The sequence below is a fragment of the Cervus elaphus genome, chromosome 15, assembly GCF_910594005.1.
Source record: "Cervus elaphus chromosome 15, mCerEla1.1, whole genome shotgun sequence".
Taxonomy (NCBI): Eukaryota; Metazoa; Chordata; class Mammalia; order Artiodactyla; family Cervidae; genus Cervus; species Cervus elaphus.
Genome location: NC_057829.1, coordinates 42,704,997 through 42,727,659, shown reverse-complemented (window position 1 = coordinate 42,727,659; position 22,663 = coordinate 42,704,997). Strand labels below are relative to the sequence as shown.

Below are 22,663 nucleotides of genomic sequence, written 5' to 3'. Positions count from 1 at the left end.
GGGATTTTCCAGGCAAGAGTACTGGAGTGGGGTGCCATTGCCTTCTCCTGCTCAGCAAGAATGTATAAATCCCAGTTCCTTGGCCTCTGGGGTTCTGTGGTTCCTTTTCCAGTTCTATTTCTTTCCTCCTCTGTTTCCCTGAGATGCCCCTTCTACTCCCCAAACCAGGTTTTTGTTCCGGATGTTCCTCCAAACCAAATCAAGATCCGCCACTCTCTAGCCATGACCTCTGCCTCAGTCCTGTTCAGGTACCCATGGACTCTGCTCCCACATGCATCCCACAGGGACGTTCAGCCCACAGGGACTGCACCTTCATGTGACAAGGCCTGGTGCCCGAGTGCCCCAGCAGGCCTGCACCTCTTCATCTTTGCATCACAGCACTGCTGTGATGTCTGTCCAGGCTCCCCAACCTTCCTCATTCAATACCTTCCTTGGCAGATTTTCTATAAACAGAAAGCAACTCCCTTGCTGGGATTCACCTCTTCCCGCCAATAGAGAAATCATCATTTCAGTCCATTTTATTCAGGCAAACAGTAACAACAGGAAACAGACAAAACATGGTCACATTTATTGCATTAGCTTGCACAGACTCAAGTGGAGACAAGCTTTTCTATGCAGTCTATAAACCTGAAGCCCCCAGTTTCAGAAAACTTTGAAGGCTATAAATGAGGACAGAGCCCAGGCTGGAGACAGTGAAGATCTCGACCTTGAAAAGAATGTGTTCTGAGGCTTTCTGAGGATGTGGGGCTGAGCCTCAAGGGTGTGGAGTTAGTAGAGCAAAGCCTGCTGAACTTGGTACTTTATTTTAGAAATCTGACAGTGGAAGAGGACTAGGGGAGCAAAAGTCCAGGAAAAGAGAGGGCCTCTGTTTTTCCTCTTTCAGAAAAAGTTCTAGAATTTTGCCTGTGGTCTTTTGTGACATTGCCATCATGTGGAATGGCGTGCAGAAGATAAAGGCAATTTACCATCCTACTCCTCATTTCACCGGCTATGAGCTCCAAGGAAGATCCATCATTTCCTTACCATCAAAAACAGACAACATTACCAGCAGTATCCAGAAACTCATCTAACCAAAGGTGAGTTCTCTCTGAAAGATTTCTTTTTTCAAAAAATCATGTTCATCTGAAGACAGTTATAGAACTTCCATAATGGTCTATGTGAATTTTATGAATATCTCATCATTAAAGTACTTCTTTCAGAATTGGTACTATCCCACAATTATAGCATAAGCTGTAGATTAAACAAGATGCCAGAGATCAATCTTGGCTTTCTAAAGCCCATCTAAGGTTGGAGGGAGCCCACATGGGAAAAAGCATCAGCTTTGGGGTCACTAGAACCTGGGTTCAAATTCTGCCCCCACCACTTGCTTGCTCTGAACTGCTGTTACCTCATCCTTCAAACATGGCTGACCCAGAAGTGCTGGGGAGCAAGTGTGGCCGAGGGTCTGGGACAGGTTAGCACAGGTGTGGGCACAGGGCTCCCTCAGTGGGTATAGTTCTAGTGGATGTTGATGTTATTCTAGAGCAGGATTGATTCTTTTTTACTCTGGGAGGAAGAACAGTGTGGACAGCGAGTGAAGACTTGTTTCTGGTCAAGACCTGCCTTGTTCTGCCAATACCATTCTGAAAACTCTTAGAATAATTGTGTCACCTGTGAATCAGATCTCCTGCTCTGTCAACTCAAGGTTTGCCATGGAGTCTATGGGGCAACAGTCCAGGCCTTCAGGCCACCTAGGATGGAGTTGAGAAGAATGGAAGAGTTTAAAGTCACTGAGGCCTAGGTAGGTCATTCTGCTTAATCTTAAGGTGGCCTAGCATGGTGGGCTCACAGAGGACATCTTACCAACTCACCCTTACCCCAAGACAGGCGTCTAAACTCCTCTGGAAGACTTCCATAGATGGGACACTAACTTCAAGTAGAACTTTGTGGCTGGTCAACAGCTAGGCTGGGTTCAAATTCTTTCCTCTTTTGACAGTGACTTTTACCTGTGCTGTTTCACTTTAATCAAATCTGTGTCCATGAAGCCCTAGAAGTGGTCGAAGCTTGAGTACTGCTGCCACGTGGTATTAGGGCATTCTCTACCCCAGAACTCCAGTGCCCATGGCTTGCCTCACTGTCTTGCCTTTGATTCCACTCCCTTTAGTCCAGCTCCACCTGATTGGCACCTCCCCTCTACCCTGAGCCTGTCCTCAGAACGAGCCAGAGGCATAGCCCAGGAACTCACATCTCTCCTAGGGAGGCTGGTAGAGAAGCCTGCCAGCAGCCTTCAGGGGTAGGCTAGCCCAGGCCAGAATGGTCTCTGCCAATGGACTCATCTGGCTGGAGGCTACACCCTCTCAGCCCAGGAAAGGATGGGATCTGAGGTGTCCTGCCTGTCCTTCTCACCTCTGGGATTAGAAGGCTATGGCTAGTCCTTAGACACTAAGAAAATAACCAGGGAAAGCCTACAGGGAAACTGGGCCTCCAGAGCTGAAGTAGACATATTTAAGAAGACTGATGCCTCTCCAAATTCTCCTGTATCTTTTCCACTCACAAAACAGTTATGAGGCCATGGTGAAATGGGTTAGTGAGTAACTAAGAGGTGTCAAGAAAATACAATCCACAATGAGAAGAAAACTCACTCATCTTGTCAAACTGGAAGTGTGTCTACTAATGGTTTGGGCTGTGTCTCAGGCCAGCATCTTTTGCCTGGGTGTGGCTCTGGAGGAGCATGCTGGGGAAGCCATCTGTGGGGTGGGCAGAGTTTTCCGTGAGAAGCTGAGAGACTGCTAATAGAAACATACTCTGTCCTCATTTCCTTTCTCAGAAGCAAATTTGGGTTTAGTCTAGTTTTCAAATCTAGATTGTAGGTCAATGCTTGCATACTCAGTTGCTCAGTTGTGTCCAACTCTTTGCAACCTCATGGACGGAAGCCCACAAGGCTCCTCTGTCCATGGAATTTTCCAGGCAAGAATACTAGAGTGGGTTGCCATTTCCTACTCCAGGGAATCTTTCTGACCAGGGATTGAACCTGCATCTCTTGTATCTCCTGCATTGGCAGGCAGATTCTTTACCACTGTGCTTCCCTGTAGGTCAATAGAAATCCAGTAATAGATAGGCATTCTTGGAAAATAGAGATATCCTCCTGAATTAAAGGATATTGACCCCTTTTATTGTAACTTCCTGTCTTAACATGTATAAATCTATTATTAAAACAATAATAATATTTATCTAATGCATTAGAAACTGTAAAGACTTTTTGTTTGTTGTCTAATTTTCACAAGGACTCAATGAGATAGCCGTAATCTCTGTCTTCAGGTGTGGAAATGGAGGTGGGGTAAGAGATGATGTGCAGACTAGAGAACTTCACTAGGGTTTGCTAGAGCCTAGTGCAGGCACCCACGAGTGTCCAGCATACCAGGCTTTGCAGAGCACCTATTGGACCATACCTTGACCACACCTTGACTCCAGGCCCTGACTCTGAAGACAACTGCTTTCCTCTGAAGGGGAAAAGAAAACAAAAGCAAAAACCACCACCACAACGAAAAACCCCCCAAAATGACAACAAAAATCTTTGTTCTGGCTGGATTAGAGGGCAGTTACCTGATCGTCAACTTGGGTATATTTGGAAGTTAAAAATGAACATTAGCAAAACTACTGAATTATTATTGCACAACTATGCTGCAAACCTGATGCTGCTGATGCATGAGAAGTCTGGGGGTTTATATAACTTCAAATTACCTCTAGATGCTGAAAACAAGTGGCTCTGACTTTTACAAAGTTTTACATATCTGCATTTTAAAAGGTATTTATCTAAACAAGTGGTACCTAATCAAGAGTACAAGCTTTTACACCGCAAAGGAAACCATAAACAAAACGAAAAGACAACCTAAGGAATGGGAAAAAATGTTTGCAAACAGTGCAATCAATAAGGGCTTAATTTACAAAATACACAAACAGCTCATACAACTCAACAACAACAACAAAAACCCCCAACAACCCAATTGAAAAACGGGCAGAAGACTTTCATAGACATTTCTCCAAAAGAGACATACAGATGGCCAACAGGCACATGAAACGATTCTCAATATCGCTAATTATAAGAGAAGTGAAAATCAAAACTACAATGAGATACATCACACCAGTCAGAGTGGCCATCATTAGAAGTCTACAAATAACAAATTCTGGAAAAGATGTGAAGAAAAGGAAAACCTCTTACACTGTTGGTGGGAACGTAACTTGGTACAGCCACCATGGAAAACAGTAAGGCGGTTCCTCAAAAAACTAAAAATAAGTTGCCATATGATCCAGCAATTCTGTTCTTGAGCATATATCCAGACAAAATTGTAATTCAAAAAGACAGATGGACCCTTATGTTCATAGCAGCACTATTTGCAATAGCCAAGACAAGAAAACAATCTAAATGTCTATTGATAGAATGAATAAAGATGTAGTATATATTTTATATTTACACAATGGAATCATACTTAGCCACAAAAAAGAATGTAATGATGCCATTTGCAGCAACATGGATGGACCTAGAGATTATCATACTAAGTGAAATGTCAGAAAGAGAAAGACAAACACCGTGATATCACTCACATATGGAATCTAAGACACGATCCAAATCAGCACATCTACAAAACAGAAAGAGACTCACAATATAGAAAGCAGAGTTTGGTTGCCAAGGTAGGGGTGGTGGGGAGCTGGTAGGGAAGGAAAGGAATGGGAGTGTGGAGTTAGCAGAAGCAAACTATTATATATGGAATGAATAAGCAACAAGGTTCCACTGTATAGCTCAGAGAACTATATTCAATATTCTATGACAAACCATAATGGAAAAGAGTATGAAAAAGAATATATTAATATATGTGTTATTTTTGGTTGTTTAGTCACTAAGTTGTGTGCGACTCTTGTGACTCCATGGACTGTAGCCCTCCAGTCTCCTCTGTCCATAGGATTTCCCAAGCAAGAATATTGGACTGGGTTGCCATTTCCTTCTCCAGGGGATCTTCCCGAGCCAGGGATCAAACTTGTGTCCCTGCATTGGCAGGAAGATTCTTTTACCACTGAGCCACCTGGGAAGCCATATGTGTGTGCATATATGTATGTGTACATAACTGATCCACTTTTCTGTACAGAAGAAATTAACACAACATTGTAAATCAACTATAGGTCAATAAAAGTTTTAAAAATTAAAATTAATGTATTGTTTTCATATATTGTTTCCCTTAAAATATTAATTTTATTTTTATTTATGTTTTATAACTTTCAGATTACTTATTTTCTAATTTAAATTATATGTTTTTAGAAAATTCTAATTAGAAATGCACTAAGTTTTAGAAGTTCAGGTAACTTTTAACTTTCTAGTCATCTTCATTTGCTCATTATGTTAAATCCATTTATTGTCTAAATTAAATGATCAATTTTATTTCATTTTGGATAGATATTAGTATTCACATATTTAAGAAGTTTTGTAGTTAACTATATTTCTAACTTAATGGCTTACCATATTTTTATTTTTTAATTTGAACTTTTTCATTTTCCTTTTTCATACCTTCCAAAATTTTCATTGCTTGGGTTAAGTTTGCATTTCAAATGACTTATTTGAAAATTATTTCATTTATTTTTTAATTCAACCTGGGTAATACAGTTTAGAGTATTTTTATATTTTTGTTTCTATATATGCATTTTCTAATTTTCCTATAATGTTATTTTATTATTTGCAAAATAATTTTAACATTTAACCTTTTTGCCAAATAAATAAACAAACAGATAAGACATCCTCTCAAAAACCAAAGAGTAGAAAGAAATACTGAGGCAAATTACAAGGAAGTCGAATGATATTTCATGAGCCACAGTAAGATATCTGTCCCTTCAAAGAGCCAAGCGTGGCTCTTTCCCTTCTGTTAGCAATGTGCACTTCCGGCGGTCGCCATGGAAAGCAGCTGTCCTGTACTGTAATCCCCAGGGCATTGCTGGGGGAAACCAGGAGGAAGCCCTGTACAAGCCCCTGGGACCCCAGACCCTGTCCTGGAGACCCTTTCAGCCCTGCCTTCCTTGCAGGCTGGAGTCAAGATTATGCTAATTAACGCCAGGTCTCTTGTTGCCAGGTGACAAAGTTTCACAGTCGAGGAGGAACTGGGACAACAGGGTAAGCATTCCTCTGGTGGCACTTATTTTACTTTAATTCTGCCAAACAACACCTCTTTAAACTCTTTTTCTCTCCTCCTCTAAGCAAGCAACTTTGGAAACGCAGGCTTCCCTGGAGTGCTTTATTTACATACCCCAGATGCCAGCTGATTCATTACAAAGAAGGGGAGGAAGCCGGCCCAAGCCCCAGGCAGGGAGGGCACCTTGCTGGCGTCCTCAGGCACCTGGGCCATGGACAAGCTTGGGAGGTTAGTGTGGGGATCCATGGGCCTTTGGGGTCACCTCGACGATCTTTCAAAGTCTGAGCCCCCTTGAGTGTTGTTTCCTGCTCCACAAGCAGGTGGAGATGAGTGTGTGTACTACTTCCTTACCCGGCCAATCACCCCTCTAAGGAAACTCACTCAGTCTGGAGGCTGGAGCCTGTGAAGGGAACCTGATGACTGCTGACTGTGCTGGGGTTTAGAGCACAGTCTGTCTTTTGAGAAGTCTAGAGGCAAACCCTTTGAGTGATCCTGAACCCCAGAGCCCACAAACACGTGGTTGAGCCCCAGGCTGGGGTGGGCTGTGCAAGGAGGACCTCAGCATGGAACACACTAGACTACACACTTCACGTCCCTATTTCTACCACAGACAAAGGTAAGTGCTGTTACTTCGAGTCTCCGGGAGTTTGGATGAGCTACTTAGCCTCTCTGAGCCTCACGTGCCATATCTGTCCAGTGGAGATCAAAATCAATAAATACATCAGGCAGGTGTAAGAATTATAGTGTCTGTAAAATGCCTGGCCTGGAGTAAGTGTGGAGTAATTTGAAGGAGGTGGTCAATATGGTGCTGTTGGGTGAATTTATCAGCATTATTTCCATCATAAAGGTGCTAGGAACCAGATTACCATTCACTGAGTACCATGTAACATACAATCACTTAGCATACAGTCATCACCTCAATTTTCACAAAAACCTGCAGTTTTCTAACCCATTTTGCAGATTAGTAAACTGAGCTCACGATTAAAATCAGATTGTCAGTGAGGGTAGGGATGGAGCCCAGTTCTACTGGCCTCCAAGCTTCCACATTCCCCTTCAAGGTATCTCACAGCTTCACAGGTGGGCAGGTTTATAGCAAAGGCTTTCTCAATGCTGGGGGGTGTCCTACAGCAGATGGGGGTACCACACGGGGGTGCCTGCCAGTGCACACTGCTGGGGTATACCTGATCTGCACCTTGTCCACCCCTCAGCAAGTTCTCACTGGGGCCAGATGGGGCGTGGTGCAGAAAAAATGCAGGTATCACTGGACACTTGAGAACTGCCCCCAACTCTGGGATCGTGGTTGAGGTGTGAGGCACTGTGCCTCAGAGGAGCTGTCTCTCTGGCTTTCAGATGGAGTAACCCAAAGTCTGCCCCTGGGAGGCAGGGATGCCCCAGCAAGGAAGGATGCTGGGCTGCGGGGTCTGGATCAGGTTTCTACCCAGTTGGAATCCTGGTGTCCTGGCTCTCCTGTCATCAGTTATGTGGTCCTGTCCAGTCATCACTCCTCTCTACACCCCGTCCCCCACAGTCACAACAAAGGTCTTCATGGTCCTCACTCACCCTTACCTCGCCCTTCAGAAGCATCCACTTTTACAATTCTATTTACAGAAGTGGAGGCTGAAGCTGAGCGAGGCTCCTGAGACTGTCTAGGGTCACAGGATGGCATCTGGGGAGCTGGGTGGCACCGCATGTGGATCTAAGGGCCCTGCACTTTTCTCCCTGCCAAGCTGCTTCTCTGAGCCCAGTTTCTTTATCTGCAAGGGAGGGCCTGGCTGTGAGAAAATGCAATTGTGTCTGTCTGGCAATAGCAGTGCTTAAACCACGTTGATTGAAACGGAATTAGTTGATTGAAACTGAATTAATGCTCATCTCTTGGGGTTTAAAGGTACCAGCACTGACTTTGGTTCTTTGCTTTCCGGGTGTCAAGGTTGCATTGTGTGCTTTGAACATGTCGGTTGATGAACAAGGCATTTCTAGGCTGTTAAACTAATAATCTTAATATTTTATTTTAACTGTAAGGCACCTATTCCCTTTTGTTCCTTTAACAAATCCAATTAAAACAAAGCACTTTCAGAATTACAAAAGAGATGCTATTAAGCCAATAAGAAATCATAATCTTTTGCTATTGGGCCATGTGACCCCCTGGGAACTTTTGCTTCAAATAGAAGTTGAATTCTTATTACCCTCCAGGGGGAAGGGGCCCGTTTGACAGATAATGGCTTCCCAGGCAGTCCTTGTGCAGCCCCACATGGGTGCTGAGGACGGAGAAGTAAATAATATTAGAGGTAGAGGAACCTGTACATGTGTAATATAAAATCCTTAGCACTGCGTTGATCAAATTAACCAGATAATCACCAAATGAAGTGAACCTTCCACACAGACACTGTGTCTGCTGCAGCTCTGATGTCATAGGAGGAACATCTCTCCCAGAAGCCCTGGATTAAGTTGAGTGGCGTGAGCTTGGATAAACTGCTTTACACCCACCTCACCCCCAGGTCCCTATCTTTGGGTAGGAGGAATGTTCCTACCTCAGAAAGTCATGAGGACTAAAGAAACCGGAGGACAAACCAGAGGGCACTTGCTTTGTGAAGGTGGCGTGAAGGGCCTCTAAAGGCTGGGTGTGCGTAGGAGAATGTGTGTGCTGGAGGCCGTGGAGGGGTGGACAGCATCAGGGGTCTGACAAAGTTTGCAGTTTGGGACTCACAGAAGTGCATCTTACAAGTGTTTGCTTTTCAGGTGAGGCCACGCCATGAAAATGCACTTCTGGTGACCGCACACAGCGTCTCAGGGCCCAGCATAGCAGGCAGACACCCTTCCACCCCTGCCCAGGGCAGCAGACGGCCAGCTTCTCTGGTGGGCATGTGGGAATGCAGTGCGCTAGTGTTCTGAGGCCATGCTGCATGAAAAACGGAATCTTTAAGGAGGCCCACATCATGGGAGCCCAGGGATACTGGAGGGACTGAGGAACAATAGATTTCTGTCTCCATCATCACTCTCTTGTCCTAATTTTTTTTAAGAAGTCAAATTATTTCAGTTTATTTTTACACAACATGTTACGGGAATATTGCTAAAATTCTGAGAAGATATACAAATAGAATAGTAACATACAATAATTTTTAAAATTTCTAATACATGTTTTCCTTTTTTTTTAAAAAAAAAGGATATGTATAAAATTTATTTGGGGAGGGGGCACACACCTATTAAATGAAGTGGCTGGTAGCATTACATGTAGCCTTTAAACTGTTTCCCCGCCCCCTCTCATTGTTGATCTTCAAGCTCTTACACTTAAATGACTCCACTAATGCTATTAAAATAATTTGAAATTCATACTATTCAACTACATTCCGATCTATATACATATACATGCATCTATGAAGACAAGAACCCCACACACTGGTCCCTAGACAGTGGAGTGACAGGCAACAAGCCTAGAGCAAAGGCAACTGGGGGAAAAGAGAGACAGGACAGTATAGTGGGAAGACCATACACTTTGGTATTACACACCCAAGCTTGTGGGTGTGTAATACCTAGGGAACCTAGGCTTAGCTGAGCTGTGTTGTCTTGTGAACTTGGGGAAGTCACTTCACTTCTCTGAGCCTTAATCCTTTTATATTAAAAATAGGATGGACACTTGCATGATTGCTATGGAGATTAGAGATACAGAAAGGGCCAGCAGCATGCTGGCAATAGTTACTTTGGTACATATCACCTGAATGAAGAGTAGTAAGTGGCTCTTGACATTACGAAGCATTTCCAAAACTGAGTTCAGAAAACCCTCACAATCACGGGGTCCCTGTAAGATTTCACCCCTCCTGCCTGTCATCCTCATTTCCCTCTATCAACTCCACCAAGTGTCTGGTGGAGGTACTGCTGGGAACTGCACAGAAATCTTTCTCCCTCTAGTCTGTCCGTGTCCTAGCAATCTGTCCTTCTGCCCACAGGAAAGCAGAGCTCAATATAGCTGGGGGCAGAAGTGAAAAAAAATAAAAGCACTTCATGTCTATACCTCCAGTGAGTCTATACTCCAAAAGGCAGATCTAGTTGTAGAAAACACAGCTCCTGGCCCAGAGTGGATTCTGGACAAATAGTAATTCTTTCCCCCAGCTCAGATGACTCTTGAGTCAAACATACGTGCCTGTTTTAGAAGTCTGGCCAAGGTTCTAGACACATCCCATTGACACACAGTGCCAAGGTGACCACCCACATCTCCACCTGCCACAGGGCTTCTCATGTGAAGGGACAGCTCTGTCTGGGAAGGGCTGCGGGACATGGGGAGCGATCTCAAGGCTCACGGGATGTCACAGCAGAGGTGAGGCTCTCCTCTTACATATCTATGAATGTGTCCTATTAGAGTTAGGAGAGAGAATAATGAATGACTTTTGAACGACTGACTTCACTGAGGGAAATTTGCATTACTTCCTCTTAAGAGATGTCCCACAGCAAAAGATATTTCTCCCCCGACACACAAAGATATCTCTCCTCCAACGACACAAAGCTTGCTAAGTTAGTCCCAAACACGGGCTGTGAAACAATGGTGACTTTGGGGGTTTCAGTCCCACAAAATATCTGTCCCAGTCTCAGTGTATCAACGAAAAGGGTAAAATAATTATGAGATCATGTTAGCAAAATGTTTAAAGATATCAGATATATATATATGTGTGTGTGTGTGTGTGTGTGTGTATATATAATTGTTCTTAAAAATATAAAGATACATGAGTGTGAAGCATCAGATAAATTCTAGTATTCTAGTGAAAGATAATGATCTTACAACTAAAAATGCTTGCAGATATTCCGATGGTTTTAAAATATAAGTTGCCATTACATTTTTAATTTAGATATCCATGGGGTGTCCCACCATGCTGGTTGATTCACAATGACTAGATAGAAAAATTAATTAGAAATTAAAGTCAAACCAACTGAACCAGTTTTAATAAAGTATAAAAACCAATTGTATAAAACAAAAAGTACATTTAGAAACTTCTATTTGTGTTTCTAAGCTGTTCATGTGAAATGAAATCTATTATTTGACTACCCTCTATCTGTCTATCTGACTGTCTGTTCATCCATCTGTCTATCTATCTACCTACCCATCTATCTGATTATCTGTTTACAATCTTTCTCCCTATAATTGCCCTTGTGTGGATTGACCCTATGCTGATATTTGAAGATTCTATGAATTGATAATGACAGGTCATCAAATGAGATTTAGCTGTACTGAAAGCTCATCTATTTCACACTTCTTTTGCCAATACGTATTCTCCCACCCAGTGGGCAGACCTAGGCAGGATGCTGACCATTCAGAGTTGAATAAAAAAAGGGATGGATGTCCCTGGGCTCTGGGGGTTCCTGGCACTGGTGTGCTTCTAGCAGCTCTCACAGCTTAGAGGGGTCAGAATGGACCCTGAGCAATACACCCTGCTTTCCCTAGCCAAGAGCAAGTGTCCCAAGACAGATAAAGTAGGAGAAACATGAAGCGGGTGGGGACTGAGCAGGCAGCTTCTGGTCTGGGCTATCTGGGGGCCCATATGTACTGAGAAAGAGAAGTGTGTTATCCCAGCTAGCCCCTACTTTGCCTGCAGGTGATGAATGACTGAGCAGGCTCTGAGTCAAAGGGCCCGTTTGGAGAAGTCCTTGTGGATAGCTCCACGCTGCTTCCTCCCCATCAGTCATCAGAGATGAGAGGCTTCTTACCATGGAGCAGGTGGGCTTTGGGGAGCAGGCACAGCTGGGCTTAACTGGTCGTATCTCCAGTCTATGGGAAGCATTCTCCCCAGCTAGGGCCTTCTGCCTTTACTTGCTGTGCTTGTCCTCCCTGAGCTGAACTTTGTCTTAATTAAATGTAAGAAATACAAAAGACAGCCTGGGCTTTTTGGGGCTCAGAAGAATCTGGTGGCCAGAATCAGTAGCAATCTAGATTTTAACTTTTTGAGTTTAGAAACTGGCCCCATTTATTGTTTACCTGTATAAATAACATAGAGACTAGGTACCTAGTAGGGTCTCAATAAACTTACTGAATGAGGGTATAAATGAATAAATGAATGCAGGGATAAGCACATGGACTTGGCTCAAATTAGACCCAAAGAAGTAACAAGAATCATGGACAAAGGAAACTTTGCTATGCTTTCAGACCCAACTATACTTTCAGAGTTGCCAAATAAAATACAGAACTATGCAGTGTTTGGGACATATGTATACTCAAATCTGTCCATTGTTTATCTGAAGCTCAGATTTAATGGGGGTATCTTGCAATTTTATTCGTTAAATCTGGCAGCCTTACCATGAGAAGTCATTGGTAAACATGACTAGAACACAGGCTCCCCCTATCTCAGTCCATATTTGTTTTAATTATGATTTTAACTCAAGGGCAGTAGGACAGCTTTTCTGATATGCCACCTTGTGCATAGCTGTTCCCCAAAGTGTGCGTGTCCATACACATGGTTTGCATGCATACATACCCCAGCAGTGCCCACATGATACACACGTGGATGCCCTTTTCAAGGGAAAACATTCAGTTAGTTCAGTTGCTCAGTAGTGTCCGACTATTTGTGATCCCATGGACTGCAGCACGCCAGGCTTCCCTGTCCATCACCAACTCCCAGAGAGTACTCAAACTCATGTCCATTGAGTCGGTGATGCCATCCAACCATCTCATCCTCTGTCATCTCCTTCTCCTCCCGCCTTCAATCTTTCCCAGCATCAGGGTCTTTTCAAATGAGTCAGCTCTTCGCACCAGGTGCCCAAAGTATTGGAGCTTCAGCTTCAGCATCAGTCCTTCTAGTGAATATTCAGGACTGATTTCCTTTACGATGGACTGGTTGGATCTCCTTGCAGTCCAAGGGACTCTCAAGAGTCTTCTCCAACACCACAGTTCAAAAGCATCAATTCTTTGGCACGCAGATTTCTTTATAGTCCAACTTTCACATCCATACATGACTACTGGAAAAACCATAGCTTTGACTGGACAGACCTTTGTTGGCAAAGTAATGTCTCTGCTTTTTAATATGCTGTCTGTTGCTGCTGCTGCTAAGTCACTTCAGTTGTGTCCAACTCTGTGCGACCCCATAGATGGCAGCCCACCAGGCTCCCCCATCCCTGGGATTCTCCAGGCAAGAACACTGGAGTGGGTTGCCATTTCCTTCTCTAATGCATGAAAGTGAAAAGTGAAAGTGAAGTCGCTCAGTTGTGTCTGACTCTTAGCGACCCCATGGACTGCAGCCTACCAGGCTCCTCCGTCCATGGGACTTTCCAGGCAAGATTACTGGAGTGGGGTGCCATTGCCTTCTCTGATATGCTGTCTAGGTTGGTCATAACTTTTCTTCCAAGGAGTAAGCGTCTTTTAATTTCATGGCTGCAGTCACCATCTGCAGTAGAATAAAGTTTGTCACTGTTTCCCCATCTATTTGCCATGAACTGATGGGGTCAGATGCCATGCGTTTTCTGAATGTTGAGTTTTAAACCAACTTTTTCACTCTCCTCTTTCGCTTTCATCAAGAGGCTCTTTAGTTCTTCTTTGCTTTCTGCCATAAGTGTGATGTTATCTGCATATCTGAGGCTATTGATATTTCTCCCAGCAATCTTGATTCCAGCTTATGCTTCATCCAGTCCAGCATCCCTCATGATGTACTCTGCATATAAGTTAAATAAGCAGGGTGACAATATATAGCCTTGACGTACTCCTTTCCCAATTTGGAACCAGTCTGCTGTTCCATGTCCAGTTCTAATTATTGCTTCTTGACCTGCATACAGATTTCTCAGGAGGCAGGTCAGGTGGTCTGGTATTCCCATCTCTTTCAGAATTTTCCACAGTTTGTTGTGATTCACACAGTCAAAGGCAAAACATTGGGGCGTGAAAAAATCAGACTTCCCAGTCAGGCTGAGAATGGGAAGTAGATTATGACAGAAATAGTCTATTGAGGTTTTTTTCTTTTTTTTTTAATTTAAATTCACCTGCAATAAAGTCAGTATACAGTTTTTTTGTATATAGTTCTCTGAGCTCTAACGTGTATAGCTTCATGTAGCCACCACCACAGTCAGGGTCCAGGCAGTTCCAATGCTCCAGAAAACTCACTTGTGCAGCTCTGTTGTCAAACCTTCCCCATCCCTAGTCCCTGAAAACCAACCCCCAATCTGGTTTCTGTACCTGTGGTTGTGATGTTTCCAGAAAGCTATATAAATGGTCTCATTCATTATGTAGACTTTTAAGACTGTCTTCTTTTACTTAGCAGGATGATTTTGAGAGTCATCCAAGTTGTTGCATGTATCAGTAGATCTTTATGCTTAATAGTACCCATTATAAGGATAAGCCACAATTTCTTATCCATCCAGGCACTGAAAGACCTTCAGATTTTTGGTTTCCCTTTGTGACAAATGTGAATAGAGCAATTATAAATACAAGTTTTCATGGTAACTTGAGTTTTTGGCTTTGGGGGGTGGGGGTTAAGTATTTAGTTGGGGAAATGCTGGGTCATATAAGTGTATGGTTAATTTTATCAGAAATTGCCAAACTGTTTTTTTCATGGTGATATTACCATTTTGAATCCCCATCAACAATATGTGAGCATTCTAGTTGCTCCACACGCTCACCAGATCTTTGTATTATTGGTTTTTATGTCTGTTTGTTTGTTTGTTTATTGTTTTAGGCATTTTAGTAACTGTGCAGCGGTATCTGACTGTGATTTTCATTTACATTTCCCCAGTGACTGATGACACTCAGCAATACTTTGTGGTTTTGCGGCTTATTAACCATCCATACAACTTCTATGGTGAAATGCTTCATTAAATATCTTGGGCATTTTTAAAAAATTGTATTGTTATTTTCTTATTGTTGACCTTGAGTTCTTTATAGATTCTGGATACTAGTTCTTTGATGGATATGGGGTTTTGTTTGTCTTTCAGAGCAAGGATTTCAAGTTTTGTTGAGGTCCAAATTGTCAGTATTCCCTTTTATGGGTTATACTTTTGCCAAATTCAAAGTCATGAAAAGTTTCACTCCACATTTCCTTTAGTCTTTGCACAGTAAGTTTACTTCCCCATTCTCTTAGTTTAATTTGCTTTTGTTTATTTAAACTGAGATGGCATATAACTGAATCTTTTATTTTATAATCCACCTGATTGCTCTGGAGATTAAAATATACATACTTATCTTTCTATAGCTTACTGAGAATTAAATTTTCCTATTTCCAAAACAACTTAAAAATCTTACCTACCATCTAGGTCTCATTAACTTCTCCCATTATGTTGTAGTTGTTGGTATGCATTCCATCTACATACATTGACAGTTAAAATTTTTGCTTTCAGCCATCACTTGTATTTTAAAAATTGTAAAAGGAGAAAAAACACAGCCTATTAATCAGATATTTATCATTTCCATTGCTCTTCCCTTATTCTCAAAGTTCAAGCTTCTCTCTAGTTTCTCTTTCATCTAAAGATTCCTTTATTTTTCATTCATCTGAGATTATCTATTTTGCCTTCATTCATAAAGGATGTCTTCATTCACAGTCTGGTTGACAGTTCCTTTTATCAGCATTATTTAGAAAATATTTTTTCCAGTTACCTCTGGCCTCCACAGTTTCCAGTGAGAAACCTATAATAATTCATATTGCTGTTTCCCAGTAGGCAACATGTTTTTTTCTTTAATTTTTGATTTAATTTTGAGTAGTTTGATTCTGTCTGAATGTGGATTTCCTCCCAGGAAGATGAAATGGCAACACACTCCAATATCCTTGCCTGGGAAATCCACAGTGGAGCCTGGTGGGCTACAGTTCATGGGGTTGCAAAGAGTCAGTCATGATTGAGCGACTGAGCATGCGTGCACTATATGTGTTACACAAACATAGCTCCTGATAAAGGGCCTGGATGATGAAGCAGAGAAAGTGCAGAGCACGTCCCCACCCATCCCTGCAGAAAAATGGAGGCAGTGCCTTTGTCTCCTGACAGAATACTTCCTCCGGGCGGGGGTGGGGGGACCTTGATCCAAAATAGAAAATCAGCAAGCAAGAGACACCAAGTTGTAGAAAAGAAAAGAGCTTCTAGAATTGGCAGGCCAATTGCATCTTCTTCCTAACTGTAGACCTTCCTCACTCCTAAGCCTCAGTCTTCTTTTTATAATGCAGCTAAGCCTATAGATCTTACTGGATTGTTGAGAATTAAAATCAGTATGTGCAAAGGTCCTGACAATAATATTTAATAGTTAACATAAATCAGGCTTTTCCTATGTACCAGGCACTGTTGTAGCACTTTATAGTTTACTTTATACTCCATGAGAGTTCTTAAAGGGGGCTATTTTCACAAATGAGGAAATTGAGGCACGGAAAATTTAAGAAAATTGTTTGTGGTGGAACTGGACTTCTAAGCTAGTCTTCTGAGGCCAGAATCAACCTGTCACTGTATGTGCTACTTTTCTGATGGTGGAAGTCCTAACTGTCCTAATGGTCCTAGATGTGATAGTCCTATCACGTCTATCGGTGCAGAGGTGTCTACAGTTGAATTACAGTGTGAAGGACAGGAGGGGCAGAAGACAAGGGGGTTGGAGGTGGAAAAAGGCAGCACTGCCTTCTGTTCTTCCAGGCTCTACCCTGACCCTCTCCTCCGTGCTCATGGGAATGGTGTATACACATTCTCCTACTTGGGGGCTTTTCTGTGCCACTTTTATTACACCGCAATTATGGTAGCAGTGACTAGCTCCTCTGGGTCCAAAAGGTGAAGACAGATGTAATATGTAAGTCATTATTAACTCCTCCCACCTTACTCCCTTATATCAAGGCTATATTGCTTCTGAGAACTCAGCAGTCCCACCCTAGGGATTCACAGGATAACTCTAAGAAAAGACTAGATTTATATGAGGATTGGGGAAAGGGCACATATCCAAGACATTACTCCGCCCCCAACACACACCCAGAAGGGGGTGTATGTAATAATCCAGGATATAAGTCAGGGAATGGCATAGCCGGAGGGGCACTGAACATCCTTCACGCCAACCTTGGACCTCCCATTTTACATCTGGGAGCATGAGGTGTGAGGAGGGCATTCAATTTGCTGAAGGTCTTCGGTTAGGTTCCTTCTGCTAATGGCCTAACTTCTCTCTACTCTCCTCTTTCTCTTATTTTAAACCATTACAAGTAAAACATTATAATTTGGGGGCAGTCCAGTATCCTTACATCATCTGACTGGACATTTTTTCTCTTTTTACCACAGTCTATCTTCTAGCAGTTTCATGTTATATTTCCTCTAACTGAACACCAATCAATGAGAACAACATACTTCCTTTACTAAAAGAACATGGCCAAGGGAGCAAAAGGCCCCAAGGGCAAAAAGATCACCCTCGCTGTGGCCAAGAATTGTATCAAGATCACATTTGATGGAAAGAAACGCCTTGACTTGAGCAAGATGGGAATTACCACCTTTCCCAAGTGTATTTTGCGACTCACTGATGTGGATGAGCTCGACCTGAGCCGGAACTTGATCAAGAAGATTCCTGATGCCATCTCCAAGTTCCAGAACCTACGGTGGCTGGACTTGCACAGCAACTACATTGACAAGCTCCCCGATACCATCGGCCAGATGACCTCTCTGCTCTACCTCAACGTCAGCAACAACAGGCTGACCACCAACGGGCTGCCCGTAGAGCTCAATCAACTCAAGAATGTCCGCACTGTGAATCTAGGCCTGAACCATCTGGACAGCGTGCCCACCACACTGGGTGCTCTAAAGGAGCTCCACGAGGTGGGGCTCCATGACAACCTGCTGAGCAACATTCCCAACAGCATCTCCAAGCTCCCCAAGCTGAAAAAGCTCAACACAAAGCGAAATCCCTTTCCCAAGGCAGAGTCGTCGGATATGTTTGTGGATTCCATCAGGAGGCTGGACAACCTGTATCTGGTGGAAGAGAAGGATCTGTGTGGGACTTGCCTGAGAAAATGCCAACAGGCCCGGGACAAGCTGAACAAAATCAAGAGCATGGCCACGGCGACACCAAGAAAGGCCATCTTTTCCACTTTGGTCTCACCCAACTCCATGGCCAAGGAATCCCAAGAAGATTGGAGGTGACCTGGGACCCTGGCCCTAAAGCAGGAAGGGAAAAGGGAGGGGGAGAGAAGGTGACAATGGGCTGCAACCTCAGAAAACTGAGGGCTCCTGCCATTACTGCAATAGCTTCTCCAGCCAAGCCGATAAAATACCTTTCCCTACCTCCTTGGCTTGTGATTTTGTTGATCAAAAGGCTTTTAGTTCTTTGCCATTTCACACACTTCTGTCTTCTCTCCATGCACACACCCATACATACAGGCACAATGAATCTGGAAAGGGCCATCCATCTCATTTTTGCTCTAGACCTCTCTTGCCTACAGCCTGTGGCCTGGGCAGCTGACACAGTCTTGTCTCATTATCACAGGTTTCAGGATCAACTACCAGTTCCTCAGTGTGGAGCTTTTTCTCCTGGAATGCTTTGGGTCAGGGCTTCAAAAGTCAGGCATCTCTAAACATTGGTTGGTAGCAGGGCAGATGGACATTTAGTCTTGGGGAGGGGACAAAACTGGGCCACAGAGTTGAGCAGATATTATCATTAAGTATTTGCATTAACATTTTGCGCTCAAAGCAGTCCTATTCTTTTCTCTTTTCTACATTTGCATAATTTGCTCTAGTAGCTTTTAGACTAAACCTGCAAGCCCTTGACTGTGTGAATGAATGAGGTTCACTCCCATCTAATTATGTGCAATGCTTTTCCATACCTTCCTGGAATAAGCAAAGGATGGGTGCAAATAGGGGTTGCTGCAGTCAATAGATAAATACCTTACTAGGCACTGTGCTAGTACGTGCAGGGACTGTGTCCTGTGGGGGAAAGCTTGTCCTGCCCTTTGCGACCTGTAGGAAAGGCAGGTAGAAAGAAGACAGGGCATAATGTCATTGTTTGAGGAAGTTAAGAGATCAGAGCCTAGTGGTGTGCAGGGCTAACCTGGCACAGAGAAAAGATAAAGTTTCTGCAGTTGCACAGATCTGGGCCCAGGGAAGCTTTGCTTTTTACTTGCTACCTCCCTGGGCATTTTGCTTAGCTTTGGTTCCTTCATCTGTACAGTGGAAATAACACCAGCACAACTCCAAGGGTTGTCATGCATCTCAAGCAGATAGCTCACCAGATTGAGTATTCAGTATAAGTCAGTTCTCTCTAAGAACTAGAGCTCAGGGCATCTCAGAGCGGAGATCCCACTTTGGACAGTGCCTTTAGTCACTCTAGATCTGCTTGCAGAACTCACAATAGCTGAGGACTTTCTCTGTACCACTCACTCACACTTTTACACTGCCTAAAAGAAAGGGATCAAGGAAGATAACTTTAGAAAAGTTTCTTGTTGTTTGTTGTTTTAAATCAAGGCTTTCCTGAGCTGGCAACAAGTTTTGTAGTCATCAGCGGAAAAGCACTGAGAGATATTAATAGATATCAATTAGTTTGCTACAACTAATGTATTTCTTTTTCATGTTATACACACCACAGCAGACAGCATATTTCTTTTCTTCACTCCTCATTGCTTATTTTCCTTAGAAATGCTTGACTACTGTATTATACTTCTAAAATCTCTGAAGATACAGATTCAAAATTTCCTTTGTAGTTTTTCTTGTTTATTAAATGTTGTCTATTATAAAAGTAAGAATACCACAGCATAGTTTTAAATAGAGCAGCTTAAACTATCCACAGCTCTACAGTGTAAGTCAGCTATAATATTGACAGATTTCCCTACTAGTTATTTTTCTGTGTATATTTTTATGCATAGTTAAAATAATAACATTCACATCATTTTTATCCTTCTTTGAAACACATATGGCTGCATGGTCTTAATAACCCTAATTTAAAACATCTGCAAGATAGACAAACATAGATATACATAATTAAGTTCTTGCTGGACATTTAGGTCACTTACCAAATCGTTTTGTGATAAAGCCTGTATGGTTAAAATCTTTAAAATATTTTGCATTATTTCCTTGATATATCTTCATTATTGCAAATATTGTACTAAAGCATATGTTTTTAAAACAATTTTTGATATATGCTACTAAGTAGCTTATAGAATGCTTGTACCCATTTATCAGTCTACCAGTAATATATTAGAGAACTCATTTCATTGCATCCTTTTGAGTCCTGAATGTCATTCTTTATATTTTCTTCTTCATTTAAAGTCCAAAATGATTTCTTAGAATCCCTTCTATAGATGACTAGAGGACACATGACTGTGAAATGAATAATGAGATGTCATGGCTTAGGCCCAGGAGACCCCACTAGAATGTCAGGCCTTGAACACGTTCCTAAATAGTCATCCTGCTAGTTTAGCTACTTCATCTCTGACCCAAGAAATACAGAAGCCATGCAAGGGCATTTGATCTGAACAAGAAGTGATGTATGTGGATGCTGCCCATTCCCATTCCTCCCACTTGAGACACTTTTTCTTTAGAATTAATGAGTTAAGAAGGAGACAGATCTACCTGTTTCCCCTACAAAGGGTCTTAGTCTGGAACACAGATTTCTCCTTTACCCCTTCTGCTCTGTTGTAACAACTTCCCCCACTGTGCTTGGTTTGCAAAATCTCTCTCTAGCGCCTCTCCTGGGTTTACCTCCAACTGACACCTTTTTGCCATCTTTGGTCTCTAGGTGCTTTATGCTACATTTGTTCTTAGAGCCATGTCTCAGGAAGGGGTTTCAAGTGCATTGAACGTCACCAGGACTGAGAAATAAATGGGCAGGGGCCTTTGATATGCCCCAGGATACATTAACCTTAGACCTCTGGTTCATCAGGAAACCCTGGCAATATTATGAGTGAAGCTGGGAGACAGAGCTCAGTTATGAAGCTTCTTCTACATTTTATTCCTCTTTTTGTCAGGGAAAGGTTTAATGATGATGCTCCCTCATGCCCTAAAATACCACAGTCACCTTTACTTCCTAGAGAGTGGATTAGGCCCCAAAATACTTGATAGGAAAACCACAGGGTTTTCTCTTTCCTCAAACAGAACAAAACCCTCATTCCTGCTAACCCAGTCACCACCCTCTCTGAAAGCCAGGCATGACCTAGGTGATCCTTGTGTGACCTCTGCCCTTGCCGTGTTTCTCCTCCATGATTTGGAGTAATTGCCTTGGCCTCTTGTGTCTTCATCCCCAGGATACGCTCAACATCACCCTAGAGTAGCTTATGGCAAAAACTTGAAGACTAATCACCTAACAAGAGTAAACAGCTCTGAAGAAGAAAAGCCCTCAGTTAGGAGAAGAGAGAGTGGCAAGGGGAACATTCCGGAAGCCAAGCTCTCCAGTGCTGGCCAAACCACTGACTTGTTTTTTAAATTAATTTTGCTTCTTCTGCGTTAGATTACCTGTGTGTGAAAATGACTTTGGGAAATACTTGGTGTGTGGTTTCTTTTTAATGTATATAGAGGAAATATTTAAGAAAATGATATATATAAACTATAGACAAAGATTTAAAAGAAGACTTTAAGACTTAAAAGATTTATGGTCTTTACACCTTTACACTTTACTTTACCTTTACACTTTAACTGGTAAGATCCCAACACCAATTGCCTCAGATAATTAAATATGTATAATGTAATACTGCAAGCAACTAAAATCTGTACAAAGAATTTATACCAGAAAACCTCAAGAATACTATAGATAAATTGATGCAGAATTTTAACAGATCTTTCAGTAATGCAAAGGTAGGCAGGAAAAATAGACAGAAATGTACAATAGAGAGAAAAGTAGGAAACAAAAAATAAAATTTGGCAGACCTAACATCTTAATAATTATATTAAATGTCAGTTTCTTTATTTGTAACAGCTGCAAACTAGAAACAAGCAAATTTCCCTCAATAGGCAAGTGGTTAAACCAACTCTGGTTATGAGGCATCTTCTACATTTTATTCCTCTTTCTTTTCTGTCAGGGAAAGATTTACTCCACATCATGGAATACTACTCAAAGATAAAAAGGAACATATGACATAACACAAAGCTTGGATGGCTCTCAAAGGCATTATTCTGAATTTTAAAAAAGGCCTAGTTCCAAAGGTCACATACTCTATGATTCCATTTATACAAAATTCTCTAAATGACAAAATGGTAGAGATGGAAAGCAGACCACTGGTTGCCAAGGGTTAAGGATGATGTCGGGTATTAGAGGGTGGGCATCACCATGAAGTGGTAGCATAAGAGATACCATTGTGTAGATTCTTGTGACCACCACCACTATTAACATCCACAATTACTCATATGATAAAATGACAAAGAACTATGCAAACATATTGTACAAACATCAATTTCCTGATTTTGAAACTGTACTAGAGTTTCACAAGGTTTAACCATTGTGGGGAATTTAAGTGAAGGCTGCATAGGGTCTCTCTGTATTACTTTTGCAACTCCCTGTGAATCAATAGTTCTTTTAAAATAAAAACATTTTAAAGATCATGTACACACTGGTATGTTTAACATGGATAACTAACAAAGACCTCCTGTACAGCACATGGAACTCTGCTCCAAGTTATGTTCCA

At 42.3% G+C, this 22,663-nt stretch overlaps 2 protein-coding genes across 6 annotated transcripts in view; one reads left to right on the top strand and one right to left on the bottom strand.

The window, feature by feature from the left end:
• The window catches only part of WDFY4 (WDFY family member 4), a 255,952-nt gene that overhangs the window by 36,193 nt on the left and 197,096 nt on the right, over positions 1–22,663 (bottom strand). The window lies entirely within an intron of this gene.
• On the top strand, positions 979–21,586 carry LRRC18 (leucine rich repeat containing 18). 2 transcript variants are annotated; one of them, XM_043926464.1, is made up of 4 exons: positions 979–1,076; positions 6,046–6,133; positions 6,616–6,617; positions 17,346–18,337. In XM_043926464.1, the coding sequence occupies exon 4, from the start codon at positions 17,430–17,432 to the stop codon at positions 18,195–18,197; it is 768 nt and encodes a 255-aa protein (XP_043782399.1). In that variant the 5' UTR covers positions 979–1,076; positions 6,046–6,133; positions 6,616–6,617; positions 17,346–17,429; the 3' UTR covers positions 18,198–18,337. The 2 variants fall into 2 exon arrangements, with proteins under 2 accessions (XP_043782399.1, XP_043782397.1); XM_043926462.1 differs by lacking the exon at positions 6,616–6,617 and adding an exon at positions 21,290–21,586 and having other exon boundaries at positions 996–1,076; positions 6,093–6,133; positions 17,346–18,193.

Coding starts and splice junctions, on each gene's coding strand:
- LRRC18 (XM_043926462.1), top strand. CDS start 17,430: ATGGCCAAGGGAGCAAAAGGCCCCAAGGGCAAAAAGATCACCCTCGCT. Junction 18,194..21,289: donor GAATCCCAAGAAGATTGGAG/GTGACCTGGGAC, acceptor CTTCATCCCCAG/GATACGCTCAACATCACCCT.